The 16,433-nt window shown below is 45.3% G+C and overlaps 1 protein-coding gene across 1 annotated transcript in view; it reads left to right on the forward strand.

The window, feature by feature from the left end:
* The window catches only part of gucy1a2 (guanylate cyclase 1, soluble, alpha 2), a gene marked incomplete at both ends in the record, with an annotated part of 81,121 nt that extends 66,561 nt beyond the window's left edge, over positions 1-14,560 (forward strand). The window contains one exon of the mRNA XM_084439634.1: positions 14,341-14,560. Within this exon, the coding sequence (XP_084295760.1) occupies positions 14,341-14,560 (220 nt within the window). The remainder of the gene's footprint in view (positions 1-14,340) is intronic.
* Positions 14,561-16,433: the final 1,873 nt, after the last annotated feature.

The following is a 16,433-nucleotide window of genomic DNA, read 5'->3' on the forward strand; positions in this document are numbered from 1 at the left end:
CGCCGCAATACACACACACACACACTAGGGATGTGCAAAATTTCATTAATTTAGCCTCAACGAGACGTTCGAGCAAGCTCCTGGAAAATGTTGGTCTATTGGCTAAGAACATACAGTATACAGAGCAGTAAACATGGGCTAAATACTTCATAAGAGAGACATGACTAACAGGAGAGTGCACAAATATTTACAGAGAAGTTGCCTTCATGGTAAGCCATTATGTGTTAGCTATCCCTGTATTCTCTAATATGATATTTAAGTGAATCATATAACAAAGCACAATAAGCACTTAGCAGAACAGGCTCATAGAGAATGCCGCAAGGCAGAGGTGGGGAAACAGAAAGCAGAGAGCCAAGGGTAAAAAGGGGTGGGGTTGGCTGGATAGGGACAGCTGATGACACAGAGTGGAAAGGAACTGGTCACAAGGAGGCAGGGGGTCTTTCCAGGTGCCATTAAGTGGACTTTGGGACGGGGACGGGGCGGTTCTTCAGGACCTGCTACAGGGTGGCCTGCAGGAGACAGGGGGTGTCCACAGGACCTGTTTAGAGTATAAGAGGGAGAGACACTAGGGAGGAGGACAGGGTTAGTGGCTGTACTGGACATCCACAGCAGACACAGGGGTATCTATTGGACTCAGGGTGGTCTGCGGGTGACAGTGGGGCATCCACTGGACCTGGTTAGAAGGTAGAAGGGAGAGAGAGAGGCACTAGGGAGAGGGGAGGCGGAAAAGGGTTAGTAACACGCAGAGCCATAAAACCAACAGATATGAAAACAGAACGTGACAGTTACAGGGCAACCAGCATCTGTATAAACATCTAAATATACACACAGTGCATAACAGGATATACACCAATGTATACAGAGGATTCACAAGCAGGCTGGAGGCTGCCTTTCTGTGTCTCTAGGTCCTGGCTAGTGATTGTAGGCTAGACTGAAAAGGTAAGTCTTGAGATCTCGCTTAAAGATTTCCATTGTTTCAGTCCTTAGGTAGTCTGGCAAGGTGTTCCAGAGGTTGGTGGCATAGAAACTGAAAGCTGCCACTCTGTGTCTCTTGGTCCTGGCTTTTGGAACTGTTAGGAGTTCAGTACCTGAGGACCTGAGTGGTCTGTTGGGCATGTACCTGACAAGCATGTCTGAAATGCATTCAGGTGTGCAACTGTGGAGAGATTTAGACTAATAAAAGTATTTTGAAGTCTATTCTAGAATTGACAGGAAACCAGTGTAGTGATTGTAAGACTGGTGTGATGTGTGCCCTCCGTCTAGTCTTAGTGAGGACTCGTGCTGCAGCATTCTGTATCATTTGTAGTTTAGAGATTTCTTTCTTTGGTAGGCCAGACAGTAGTAGACAGTAGTAGAGCATTGCAATTGTTCAGCCTGCTTGTGATGAAAGCATACATTAGTCTTTCAGTGTCAGCCTGAGAGAGATTGCAACAGTTGCACCTTGGCAATGTTTCTTAAGTGGTAAAAAGATGTCTTGGTAATATTCTTAATGTGGGTTTCGAAATTAAGATCTGAGTCAAGTATGACACCTAGGTTTTAAACCTGGCATTTAGTGTCAATTGCCAGAGTTTTTAAATGTGCAGATAGTTTCTCTCTTTCACCTTTTTCACCAATGATCAGTACTTCTGTTTTGTCTTGGTTTAGCTGGAGGAAATGATGTGACATCCATACATTTATATTCGTAATACACTTAACAAGGCAGTCAATCAAGCTGCAATTCCTGGGTGTTACAGAAATATAGAGTTGGGTATCATCTGCATAGCTATGGTAGCTAATGTTGTGCCTCCTGATGACACTGCCAAGGGGCAGCATGTACAGGCTAAAGAGTATAGGTCCTAGGATGGATCCTTGAGGCACCCCACAGGTCATAGGAATCTTTTCTGAGCTGTGGTCACTGAGGGCAACGAAGAAATCACGACCGGTTGAATAGGTCCTAAACCAATTTAGGACTGGACCAGAGAGGCCAACCCACTTCTCCAGTCTTTTGATGAGGATCGCATGATCTTAAGGGGGCTTAGTGTGGGATAAGGGATGGAGGGTGGAGAGTCTCTCAGCTAGTTCAATCATATTTGCAGCTCTGCCTCCAGGGAGACCGTGGGTGACAGCACCAGGTCGCTTGACGGATCTGACAAAAGAGTCACCAATAATTAGGATTTCTGGTTAACTATCCTGGCAACCCTCGTTAAAATGAGTCAACATTACATTGAGAAGACAAGGGGTTGGGGTCACAGAGAGGTTTGGAGGATGTGTGTGTGTTTGTAGAGGGGGGCTAAGTGCCTTGGTAAGCTGGTTATCTTTACAACCAGGGTGAGATAAAAAGGACAGGCTTCAGTGGTCTATGTCCTGGGGAAAATAACATCGTAATGGAAGTCTAGATGAGTGGGCAGGAAAGAGGGTGCGCAGGAAAGGGGGAGTTGCACTCATCTGCCTTAAATTGTGGAGCACAGATTGCACTGGGCGCTCTCTCAACTGACCAACCTTGCTGCAGGTGGCTTGACAAGAAGCCACACTCGAGTGTTTGTAACAATCCTTGGATGAATAAACTCTGGTAACTCTGTTGAACTGTTTTGCTTCTTAACCCATATTGAATGAGAAATTCTACAACAAATACAGAGGTTTGAAAAAATAATAGGTTGAGCAACGACAGGTGGAACTTCTCTGGGAATGACATCACCACTGGCCACAGTAGTGTCCAGTAATCCGTCGTGCAGGTGGATCAAAGGCTGTATGTTGGCAGGAGCGTCCTCAGCAGTGGAGATAAAAGAAGGCAAACACTGTCAACAACGTTTACTGTCAGAAGCCGGCGATGTCAGGGAGCCTTTTTCAAGACTTTTTGAGGCCGGGCAGGAGAGGTTGATCAAGAGTAGCTGGCATACTTGTAGCTGCTAACGCTAGCTTGGTTACCTTCTCTGTAGTGGCTGGTGCTGAAGCAAACCATTTGGCGTGTCAGACCATTCTGAGGATGTACTTCTTATTGGATTTGTTTATCTTGGGTCACAAATACTCGCATGGGGGGAGGACAGAATGTGCGTTGCTGAATTTTCAGTTTGAGTGAGCTACATTGTCTATTTGGCTCTCACTAGGAACACTCACTAGGAACCCTGTGAGAGGGAGTGGGCCAACGGACCCAGTCCAGATGTTGAAGGGTGTAGTCTCTGCTTATTTTTTACTGATATGCAATGTGGATGAATTTGAGAGGGTATCGGGTCTGGGAGGGGTGATCTGTACTGTATTGGGGCGGATGGTCTAAATGTCTGTTTGTAATGATGTGCTGATGTGTGTGTAGTATGTACAAGATTCTACTGTGTGTGTTGGTGGGGGAGGGGGAGTTGGTGGTGTTGTGGTTTAGTTTTAAAGCTACATGAGATAACTCGGCTCTTTGGCGGCTCCTCTGGTCGTGATAAAATCGGCACTGCTTTTTAAGAACCATACTTCCCACAATCGCCCACTCACTCGCTGTAATGATGGGGAAAAAATATGATAAACGCGTGTGGAGCAGACTGAATTGGAACTTTGACTGGACTTTCTGGAAGGATGGCCTCAATGCTGGCAAATACTGATCTTCTTTCTTTTTTTGTGCATGTAGATACATTCCCAGGACAAAGTGTTTGTTGTTTGTTGTTCCTGATATTGTGACATGCAAAACACGTCACTTCCATTTCCACCACAAGATTTCCTGCCAGTGTACTAGCCAGTACACTGAAATTCTAAAATAATAAATTCACAGGGTCTCATGCAGTCTCATGTCACAAAAAATATTTTTGGAGTCTTGCTATGGCCAATTCATAAAGTAAAGGAGAATATTGAACTATAAAAAAGTTCTCATTGAGCTTTAAAGTGTTAGTTTATTGTGAGGATGTCTCAATAAAGAGCATCAAGTCTCTTCTCTCTCTCTCCTCTGTCCTCTCTCTCTTTCTCTCTGTCTGGACTGTGAAGGAAAGTGAAAGTCATGCGTGTTGTCGTGGTAACCCCTCTTCATATTTTTTACATCAAGGACACTCTCCTTCGCTCAGCTTCACTCATTATTAACCCACAACACAAAGACTACTAACTCCTCTGTGTGTGTGTTTGGATGATTATTTTTTTTGTGAGCATATTTTATTGGTATTTCAGAAATCACAGGACATTAGACTAAGATGAAATATTCCAATAAAAACAAACAAACCCACCCCTCCCTCCCACCTCACCAAACTTGAGGAGCAGGTCTCAATCGATGTTTTTAAATCCACTATGAAGGTTTTAGAGTTGGATTTAACAGTATGTTCATGTTTTTAATTAGCGTATTGCCATATAGCCAAATCACCAAGTCACATGTGTAAATTGTATTACTGTTGCATCTCTGTGTTTTCTGTTGTATTTTCCGTCTGTAACTCTGTGTTTGGATTGCACTGCTGCCTGTCTTGGCCAGGTCTCTTGAAAAAGAGATTTTTAATCTCAATGGGACCTTTCCTGGTTAAATAAAGGCAAAATAAAAAATCTTACCCCCACCTTCTTAGCATCTTAGCAAACCTCCCCCTGATCTATTCCTCTGTAATAAGGATTTTTGAAGCCTTTGGGATTTATTGCCCCATATTATACGAGGAGAATACACTGTCAATACTACAAAAGAAGGATTTGGGGAGGAAAAGAGAAATACATTGAAATAGATACAGATAACGTGGGACAATACATTTTAATACATAGTATCCTGCCAGTGTGATCTGCAAGCTCTTCCACTTTTGAAGATCTTTATTAAAGGTTGTCGTTAGCACAGAAAAATGCTGTCAAATAGCAGTGATATCTTTTTGGAGATGTTAATTCCTAAATATTTAAAGGGTGTAGGGGAAAGAGCGAATGGCAAGTCAGTCAGTGTAATATCACCTGTCAGCGGGTTGATGGGGAAAAAAGTTACTTTTTCCCAAATTGAGCTTATGCACTGAAGGTTTTGAAAGTGTCTAACATTTGAGGGATGGCTCTCTTTGGGTCTGACACATAAAGTAACAGGTCATCTGTAATGGATTTTAACTGATCTAGTCAAAAAGGATTTGCCAAGATTCGCTCAAAAGGTTAAGTCTGGTTTATTGAGAAAACAATACGAGCGCAGTACTTCCTGGACAACGCAACATGAGTGGTTCATCCAAAGAAGTGAATTCAAAGCTTGTCATGCGCAGCCTTATATTCAAGCAAAACACAGGTACGGCGCTTTGAAGCTGTGATTGGCTAACTCATTGCACGTCATATGAAATGGCAGGCGTGGCCGAGAATACAGACATGTGACATGAGAAAAGGCGGCAATTTCTTGGAGACAAAGGATGGTTATTCTGGAGTAGACATTTCTAGGTGTGTGGACCTCCTGGAGGCCATCCCGTCTATGTGAACGGTTGAGGGAGGTGGAGAATTACAAAAGGAGAGAGAGAACAAAGGTTTAAGGTGTTTGTAATAGAAAAGGTCTTGAGGCCAGTTGTAAATTCTATGACAATCTCCCCCATTTGTGGCTGACCAGGCACATAAAAATCAAATATAAAATCCAAACACAAAGTGTAAACATTCAGCTATGCTATACATGTGGACTCCACTAGGTGGCGCAGAGTAAAAATTAACTTTATTGTGAAATATTTAGCAAAATTTAGATTAGTTTCTTTCCACATGCAAATCACGCACCAAAACTCCCTTGTTTCAGAAATTTGACAGGAAACAAGGTGAAAAGTTGACATGATTACTAGTCTTAAAGTGGACAACCATTCACAAAAATCTTGATTTAAAGTTTGACAGAAACAAGGTAAAAAGATGACATGGTTACCAGTGTAAAAAGGGCAAAAAACCTCTTGGTCAATTTAGAGGAAAAACCCAAAGAAATAACTCTTCAAACTAATTTATCAACTCATGTTTCAACCATTGTAACTCTTCTAAACAAATATGATATTTTTTCAAGATAATTTCAAAGTTCATTCACTCCTGTTGTGAACAATCAAATGTAATTTCTTCTTCTGGATCGTAGCTTCCATGTTTGCGTCTCTGAATGTCCAATGTAGGTTCCAGTGTGTGCGTGTTTATGTGGTGCAGTCATTGCTGTTGAGCTTGTTGACGTTGTTATAACAACGACCACGAGAAGGAGGTGACCGGCAAGGTCACTCTCCGATTGCTCATCAGAGGAGAGGACAGTGTGGAGGTGACCGGCAAGGTCACTCTCCGATTGCTCATCAGAGGAGAGGACAGTGTGGCGGTGACCGGCTTTGCCCTTGAGATCTCTGGTTCAGCTGCATGGACCGTCCTCTCAGCTACTTTTGACAGCTATTCCACACAGGCCTGAATGCCATGGTCCTGATTGTTCCATTTTTGACGGGTAGGTTCACCCCGCTACTTCTACTTCTCTTCCATGTCTTCTGGCCTCTTCTTCTCAGGCTGCTCATCTGCTCCTTGGTTTGGGACGCAACGGCTCTCATGGACCCACGAAGTTCTCTCAGCTACTCTGGCAGCCGTCTGCGTGGTGAGTTGAATCTGGTACGGCCCCAGGTCGCAGATCAGGACCCAATGGCCTGGTATAAGATGATAAGAAGAAGCCCTCTCTGGCGTCCGGAATGGTCGCCTTCCCTTAGTGGGGACTTCATACGGGGCAGGTCGGCAATGTCTTTGAGAGACATGGGAGGAGAGACCTGTGAATCCACAGATGAGAGAGACAGCATAGACAAAACAGGAGAGCAAGAGGAGAGTCCTCTGGTCTGGTCTCCCTGTTCCCCTCTTTGGTCAGGAAGCCCCTCTTTGGTCAGGAACGGTTATCAGCAGTCTGTTGAAGATACTCAGAAACATCGTTAAGTGCAAGTCACATTCTATCATCTCCTCTTCCTGGCAGGAGATGATCCTGCTTTGGGGAAAATGGTGTTTAGTCATAGTCAGGAAAACTTAAACATGGTGTCTGTTCAAGAGTCGTTAGAGCCAGTCGGGCTCGTCAGTCTATGTAGTTTGTCAGTGGGGACCTAGCTTTTGTCCATTTACCGAATCGGACAGTAGCAGGGATCTAGGCTCTGCAGTAGCCTACAGTGACATCAGGGGCAGTGTAAGAATTTCTTTAACACACCCAGTCCCCAGTCGTGATCATGGCAATCGGATTTTGCTCTTAGAATTTCTCTCGCGATTTTATGAAATTAAAATAAAATAAAAACATTCTTGTCTCAACAAAACAACACCCCCCAAGGGTGAAAACGAAAATTCCCTGAAGTCAGGATAAAACAGAGATGGGGGAAAAAAATGCATTACTCAAATAAAATAACACTAAAATGAACTTGCTTCATTTACAATTAACAAAATATCAATTATCTAAAACTTCCCTCTTCTGCATTTGAGGACAGAGTATTGAGCACGCTTCGGACGAAATGGTCTCTTCCCTATGTCATACTTATCTGTCGTTCACGGTGAGTCGGTGACATGGCGTTGGCCCTGCATCCCACGAACCACAGGTGTCGCCCATCTGTAGGGAAGCAGGCCGGTAACCTCCATCTCCACCTCCGGTCCCGTGCCCGTCTCCTGGTTCGGCATTCACCCGTCACAACAGTTGTCTGTAAAAACACTCAGAAAAACACTCAGACCGGATGAATGTGCCTCAAACTATAAACATGAGATATTTAACATAAACATTAAAAAAAATATATAATTGGGTTGTTAGGCGATGCTGTATGCAGATTAAGGTATTTGACAAATATGAACAACCTTCTCTTCATCCTGCACAGCTGTACTTTCTGACGGTCCCTCAGCTAGACTGTCTATTCTTGGCCTAGTCATGACTGTTGTGGGTTGTTCACTCCAGCAGGTGGCGCCGAATCCCAGGTTGCAGGATTCTCCCTCTCATTTTGGCTGCGGTAACTGTGACACCGTTCAATCCAGTGGCCATACTGACCACAATGGAAGCATGAATCGTCTGTCTTCACTTCGATTATACCTTTTTCCTCGCCTAACCCTACCAGAACGCTTCCTATTGTTTCTCTGTCGCCACTCTGGTCGTTGTTGGTTCCACCTCGCACCAGCAGTTTGATTGTCCAGCTGTCGTAACTGAGCAGCTTGCAATCTGTCTGCACCTAGCTTCATCTCTTTCAACTCCCTCTTTTCAATGTGATCACGGAGACGCTCCGCATAGCGGAAATGGTCAACAACTTCTTCGAGAGGAGTCGACTCCCAGGTGTGGCACGTCAACCTAACTTGGTCGGACAAAGAGGAGAGAGAGTTATTCATTTATTGTTGTTTCAAAATCTTTTTATAATCGGCGTTTGCTTTTTCCATGCCACTGTGTGCGGCGAAGACTGATTCTAGCTGTTCCCAAAATTTCTCGAACTGTTAATCGGAATTTTGTTTGCAATATGTGATACGGTCCCAATCCATCTTTTTAGGGAATCGAGTTTTGATTCTGTTCAACAGCGCAGCGTTTTGGCCGGCAAAATCGGCATGAGAAAAAGGCAACGTAATGTCAAACGGATCTTTCACATCCCCCCATTTTAACCCAAGGCATTGTCTCATGATCATGGCGATTTCCTCTGCGTGAGGCTCATACATTCGAACTAAACTGTTAAAAAGATTCTCGAACTCGTTCATGTCTTTGGTTGGATCGGGCAAGGTTTTAGCTACATCACGCAGTTCATCAGAACGCCACGGTCTATAAACCCTAATCTCTGGAGTCCAGGCCGCGTAACCAGCTGCATCATTTATTTGAGAAGGGCAAGGAACAGGATTTGGGCAGCGTATCAGTGGGGCTTGAATTTGCAGTCCCTCCAGACTATCACTAGCCGTTTGCAGTCGTTCCAAATTAACCTTAGCCTCAGATATAGCTTTAGCCAATTCTTCCCTCATGAGCTGTTCATGTCTAGTCCGTTGTCTCGTAAAAGACGCAATATTATGGAGAGGAGGTGTGTGTGGACACGGAAGTACATTAGGTGGAAAAGGTGCTCTTAAATAATATTGGGGAGACGCCTGCAGGGACGGGGAAGAAGGATCGGTTGGCGCAGAGGCAATAATGGAAGGGGGCACAGGATAGATAGAAGGAATTTGAGGAATTATAGTGGTGGGAAGTGAGGGGCCAGCAGCAATAGCGGAAGGAGGAGGGCCAGACGATGTGAGCATTGGGCAACGAGTCGAGGGGGACAGATCTAATCTTAAATCAGAGTTATTCTGCTGGGGAAATGGAGGAGAGACCGTCTGCTGAACCTCCTTATCTTTCCTTCCTAACCTAAAAAACCCCTCTCGTGCTACTCTCTCCCAAACCTTAAAAGCAGACCAGTCTATAGAATTAACAGGCTTTTCCCTTAACCTAGACATCTCAAACACCTCTAGCTGAGCCCGAATCTTAGCTAAAATGTAACACTAAGTCTCAGATGGGGATGTAAGAAATCGAAAATGCTTAAGCGCATAACGAAATCTGCCAACAAACGCTCGCAGAATAATGCTTCAGCGCACGATATCAAGCGGCAAGCTAGCAGTAGACGCTAATGAACACGATGCAGCCTAAAACAGCAATGAAAGGAAACCTTATAGTTAACTCACGGCGGGAAAGAATACAATTTCGAAATAAACAAAGACACATTAAACCGCTAAGTAACTCACCCAGCAACTGGTCCTTTGTTGTCCCTCTGGCTCGGGCGGGATCACCGAGAGAGCGGAGTAGTTGTTGTTGTTGTTTCCTTTGTCTCCCAGACAACCAGCTAGCCTACTGGAAATCTAGCAGTTACGATTTAACAGTGTACAAAATGTGAACAATCGCTTGAGTCTTTCGGACCTCCCATCCAGGGCGCAGTCCCGGGCTAGACCCCGTTCCGTCCGAGGCTCCCCTGGAATGAGAGCTCAGCCTTCTGCTTCCCGGTGTCTTCTTTTCAAAGCCCACCGATCACAGAAGCACTACTCGCCTACTAACGCATTCGCTTTTGGCTTGTAGTGGCCTGACTGTACATTGAGCCGAGCGCGGCAGCCATCTCGTGGTCTTACTGCCATATGCGACCCGACCGGCCGTTGACCCAGTCGATAGCGATCCCGGACACCGTAGTGATTGTTAGTCACCCAGCTCAGAACCGACGGTCTGATCCTAATTCCACGTGTGCTATGAATATTAGAACTTTGACCGTTTTCACCAGCCTTGCCTATTCACAGAGGTCGTCTCTTACGCCCCTCTGCTGAGGTGTGGACTGTCGTCCACGTACCACACAGTGCCAACCCCTTAACGGCGACACAGTGCTCACTAGACGGTACCAGAGCAGTATATTAATTCATACTTCATCAGACACGGGGGCCTTCAGTCTTCTCCCCAGCACTATATTATCATTTTACGTGCCCTTTTGGGACCTTGCGGTTCCGCCCCCGCCTGTTGTAGACTAGGTCCAGGGGTGCCCAATCCCCCCCCCTAACCTACCTGGATAATAGGCGCGCTTAACAAACAATACAAGGCAAGAGCCGAAGCTCAAAAATGCAATCAAAAATCCCACTGAGCCGGCGAAATAGCGCTAGACAAACACAAAGACAACACAACCCCGTTCGGGGACAAAAACAGACACTCCGGAGATTAGCTAGTAATCGCACTCACTGCGAACTTCAACCCCTTTGGGAATCGCACTATCTGCGAACTTCAATTCAAATATAACCTGCTCCGCTATAATGAAACTGGTAAAACTAAGATGCCTGGATAAAGAAATATTTTTTCTAAACGATATATTTGACAGAATCAGTATTTTACGCAAGCTAGTTCTTAATGCTAATTCAGACACACTAACAGAGCGAGGGGGAGCTGTGAATGCGCATTGGAAATCCACAGGAACGTGCAAACTGTTCGTGAATACGGAGGGGTCTGAGAAAAGCACAACTGCGTCAAAAGGGGTCGATTCGGCAAGATGGCGCTGATCAAAATGTTTCAGGAAGTAAATCGCTTCCTGGCCCCTTGCTGGAGGCGCAAACTGTCGACATCTCGTCCAAAACATTTCTAGAGACTGGGTCGCAACAACGGATCGGAGAAATCCACAGCCTGGCTCCTGCTTGCGTGAGAATTGATCGCTTTGCCGTGCTTATTCCTCATACAGTGATGGATGGGTGGATGGAAAACTTTCAACTGAATGTTCATATTGTTCTGATAATTTTAGGCTATAGCAACATAAGAGTGCCAGCTTTGACAGCAACCCAAATGAGCTAATCCCATAGCTGTACCATTGCTAGCTAGCCATGAGCGAACTGTTGGATACTGCATTTGCTGTGCAACGTATTCCATTGTCTAGTTGTCAAATCTATTTGCCAACAAACTGTTTGAGAGGCAGCACACCTCAGTGTCCCCTAATCAAAAACATTTTTCATATATCACCTAACCTCTCCAGCACCTCACCAATATCAATTATTTTCTCTCTTAAGAGAAGAGTACAATCCATTATAACAACTATTGCTTACAATGTTTTATTGTTGTTTTGTAATATTTTATCATGAAAATGACGAATAAATGCTGCATGTAGTTAAAGAAAGTGTTGTTCAGTTTTTCATATGCTAAAATTGACTGTAAATCCACTTTAAAGCTGATATTTCAAATAATAACTGACTAAGGGAAAGTGCCCCCCGGCGCCCATGGGCGGTTCGCCTCTCTTCCTCCTGTCCTGCTCAGTTTTTTGAGTCACCAGCCGCCACTGGTATATATGTACAGTAGGACCCCACTCATCCGAACCCAACGGGACCGCAGGTCGTTTGTATCTCTGAAATGTCCGGATGACTGAAACCTATGTTAAAATGCACCAAATTCAATAAGTGGTATACTTGTTTCATATAGACTCATAATAGACCAATAAATACCCTTAATTAGGCTACTTGTGAAAATGCATCAAAATTGCAATCAAATAGCCAACTAAACTCATATAGCCTAGCCTATAATAGACCTACAGTAGCCTCTAATAAAATAACCGAATTTCCACTTGAGTGCGTGCTTTGATCAAATACAGTACTTTATTCTCAAATGAGGCTTACGCTGCATCGATAGGCTACTGTATTCACAGAACAACATGGTATAGCCTAAAAACAACCCAACATTAGAACAATTAGAGCAAATGATAATCAATAAATAAATACATGAAATGACAGACAAGTTGTCGTGTCTTAGGCTATTGTAGCCTAAAAGAAAGTCTCTAAAACAACAGATGTAGGCTAACGTGGCCTAGGCTGTAGGCTATTATTTAACAAATACAGTAGGTCTAGTAATCTACATGCTCACAACACGTCTGTGTTCCTGAAGTCCATTAACTGGGAACGAAAAATGACTCGATGCTCCTCTGCTTCAGGTTGCTGACGCGCTTTCTGGCTACCAAAGAATGCAGCTCTCGCGCAGCAGACTAGTTTGCGTTTTGCGCTCGACATTAAAGTAACAAAGAAATTAAACGTGACAGTAGGCTACAGCCTACAGGCAACATGTAGGTCTACATACAGTTCTGTTTTTATTCACAGTAGGGTACAGTACTGTAATGAAAATCCCACCAGTAACCAGATAGCAGGCAAAAAAAAAAGTTTTTTAAGCCTGTCCGGTAGACCGGGCGGTTCGGATCTCTGAAGTTCGGATGAGTGGGGTCCTACTGTATATACCGTATGTAGCTTTACCCTTGACCTGATTGGGGACACACCCACTTCCTCTATGTATGTATACCCCACCCCTCACACGTTTTGTATCGCACCTGATGAAGGCCTCTATGGCCGAAAAGTTGTGCTCAGTATTACAATAAACTCACCTTGCCAGCTCATTTCAGTGTGCGGACCTCTTTCGTTTTCACAGTAGAGAAGTCATCATTTTAGAATTAGGATGTACGTTCGATCACAGTCTGGAAGAGGCATTCCTTACCAAGGTTTTAAAGTTCCAACTGCTTAAAGATACTAGTATACATCTTGGGTACAAATGTAAATTGCCGCCGGTGTTTATATTTGGAAGCCTAGGTAATGTCCACAGACTCGCTATGAGGGCCCTGCAGATGTCAGGAATGCCCAAGCCAAAAGCTAAGGCCTTGGCAAGGCTCTGATCGATGTCTGTGATAATTGGCGTATGGAGGAAACGTTTTTCCAATTTTCCAACAAAAAATGTTGACCAACATTTAGCATTTATACTTCAGCGATGTGTCTGATCACCTCCATGGTAACGCGTGGCTGATTGTCTCTTTGACAACATCAAGCTCGGGGCTGTTGTTTACATTGCGCGAATGATGGCCGCTGTACCGCTGCCGATGGCTAAAATAGACAAGATTATAGACGAGGAGCAAGAGATTTTACATTTTATTTTGTTGAGAGAGAGGAGGAAAAGAAACAGAAGGTAGTCGGTTCGTCCACTCAACAGAACCAGAGAAATTCAAGGGGAGTACTTGCTTGTTCAACAGATGCAAGAGATGGACGAGGAAATGCACTTTCGTTATTTTAAGCTGTACGCTAACCAAGGAAGTCAAAGCATATCCATGGCAACGAACATGCCTTCTATCTAGCTATCCAATCACAGCTGTGCGACCAAAGTGACGGCGTCTGCGACATTAGAAAGTTTGGTAGGTGCAAGACCCTAACCCTGTCCAACACAAAAAGTGTCGATAGTGACGTCATTTCTGTCTGTCGACACTTTCAAAAGTGTCGTATGACGAAGTATAAATTGGCTGTTATGTTGTTGAATTCCCAAAGCTTGTGCATCTATTATTGTATGTGCTCAATGATTTCTTGTCAAATGTGAACACAAATAAAGATGTTACAATGTGTGTGTGTGTGTGTGTGTGTGAGAGAGAGAGAGAGAGAGAGAGAGAGTGTGTGTGTGTGTGTGTGTGTGTGTGTGTGTGTGAAAGAGAGAGAGACTAAAGGTGGTTGCTGTTAGCTGTTCTGCTTATAAACATTGATATGTCACCTGCTGTTATCTCTATAGACACAGCAGTGAACACACTGTTTATTTTAGTGTGTATGTGTGTTTGTGTGCGTGTTCATACCGCAAACCTGGATCTTTTGACTAAATGTGTTTGTGATTGGTCTTATCTCATTGTGAACCACTCTCCAGAAACACTCACTGGCTTTATGTAACACACACACACACACACACACACACACACACACACACACACACACACACAGCTATAATGCTGATCAAGTAATGTACTATAAATCTTCATTGCCTTATTTTCAGAGATGATAAGGATGATTTACGAGCTTCTTAACCTCTGCTTTTATTTTGTGTTCTCCTCTCCAACCTTCTCTCCACACCCCCTTACTCTGCCCTCCTCTCTCTCCCTCCCTCTCTCTCTTGCGCTCTCTCTCTCCCTCCCCCTCTCTCTCTATATATCTCTCTCTCCCTCCCTCTCTCTCTCTCTCTCTCTCTCTATCCCTTTCTCTCTCCCTCTCTCTGTTCTCCAGGCTGCTGAAAGACGATCGTTACTTCTCTTTTGTCCCTCGTTCTCGACTGGAACTCCCGGACAATTTCCCAAAGGAGATCCCGGGAACGTGCTACTTCCTGGAGGCGGGGACGACTCATAGCCACGCCTCTCTGACCAGCTCTCGCTCCGTCCCTCCGGCTGAGATGAGGAAGATCTCCTACAGCATCGGAACCATGTTCCTACGAGAGACCAGCTTATAGGACGCACACGCGCACACACACACACACACACACACACACACACACACACACATGCAAGTGTATAGGGGGGAAACTTTGAGGGGAGCCAATGAGACCCCCAACTATACTGTAGGTCCCGCCCACGCCGGCGTCCCCAGCTTCGGCCCCAGCTCCGGCTCCGCCCCCAGCTTTGGCTCCACCACCAGCCCCGGCCCCAACCTATGGGAAACTAGCGAGCAAGAACAGCATCACCACCGCCCCCTCTCACAAAACAAACATCCCTCATCTTTAAACAGCCACGCCTTCATACGAACTTCACTGCTCTTGTTACCCATGGCAACGACCCTTTACCCCTAGACTGTGGGCCAGGGGCCGGTGGGGCGCCTGCCAGGGATGTTTGGAGAGAAAACAGCATTAAAAAGAGACGGTGATTAACACATAATAGCTGATCTAGCCTTCTGTAACCATGGACACGGCTGTCTCATCACAGGTACCCTGTCATTATGAACACTCAGCTCAGTGCCTTCTCCACTTAACACTGCACACTACACAGCACCAACTACACACAAAGCACTACCTACAGTACTACACGGTACAGTACATACGAAACACTACACAATACGACTTATTAACTACATACTAAACACTACACACTATATTCCACACTACACAATAGATACATACTAACCAAGACACAATACATATCCCACATTACACATATAAATATAGACACTTCACATTATACAACCCACTACACAATACATGCTACAACACCTTCACAATACATGCCACACACTTCCTGCAATAGGCTACCCACTACACACTACATAGTACACATACGGTACTACACACTTCACCATGGACAACAGTGTCGTTCCCTGCTCACACACACACACACACACACACACAGATGGTTTAAAACACTGTGGCTCCACTGTTCTGGACCAGGGCTGTGAGGGAGCCTGGCTCAGACCTGGGGCTGGGGGTGAGGAGGTGGTGGGGTTAGGGTTCAGACCTGGGGGTGAGGAGGTGGTGGGGTTAGGGTGAGGGGTGGGGTTAGGGTTCAGACCTGGGGGTGAGGAGGTGGTGGGGTTAGGGTGAGGGGTAGGGTTAGGGTTCAGACCTGGGGGTGAGGAGGTGGTGGGGTTAGGGTGAGGGGTAGGGTTAGGGTTCAGACCTGGGGGTGAGGAGGTGGTGGGGTAGGGTGAGGGGTAGGGTTAGGGTTCAGACCTGGGGATGAGGAGGTGGTGGGGTTAGGGTGAGGGGTAGGGTTAGGGTTCAGACCTGGGGATAGATGGTGTTGTGGGAAGCAGAGGTGTTTGGTAGCTGCTTTACGTGAGGACGGATCATGTTGATGGTCGCTCAAAGTGTGCGTTGTGCTAAAACCGCCTGATGTCATTGGTCTGAACCGCGGCACTGAAAGAGAGACGCTCCATCCCTCTCTCCATCACACCAGCATTACCCCTCCATGTGCCAGGAGAGGAGAGGAGGAAGGAGGGATGAAGATACGTAGAGGAGGATGGAGGGGGCAGGTAGGAACGGAGAGCAGAGGAGAGATTAGATTTGTACTGTATGAGGCATCACTGGCTGGGATTAAGAGTTAATTCTGTTTCATAGCAATAATCTGAGGATGTTTCCCGACCTCTCCCCTAACCCTAACCCCACTCCTAACCCTAACCCCACTCCGCAATGCTCTCTGTCAGTCACAACACACACAATGGCCTAGTTACACACACACACACACACACACACACACACAGAGGTGGCAATATTAACTGTTGAAAATCATCACATTGGGTCATTGGATGAGAAAATTACCCGTTTGAAACAACCATCCCCTGATGACAGTGCAACTCCTGTCTACTAAGATTGATCTGCTGCGATGTGTTATACA

This window comes from Borostomias antarcticus (genome assembly GCF_949987555.1).
Source record: "Borostomias antarcticus genome assembly, chromosome: 1".
Lineage (NCBI taxonomy): Eukaryota > Metazoa > Chordata > Actinopteri > Stomiiformes > Stomiidae > Borostomias > Borostomias antarcticus.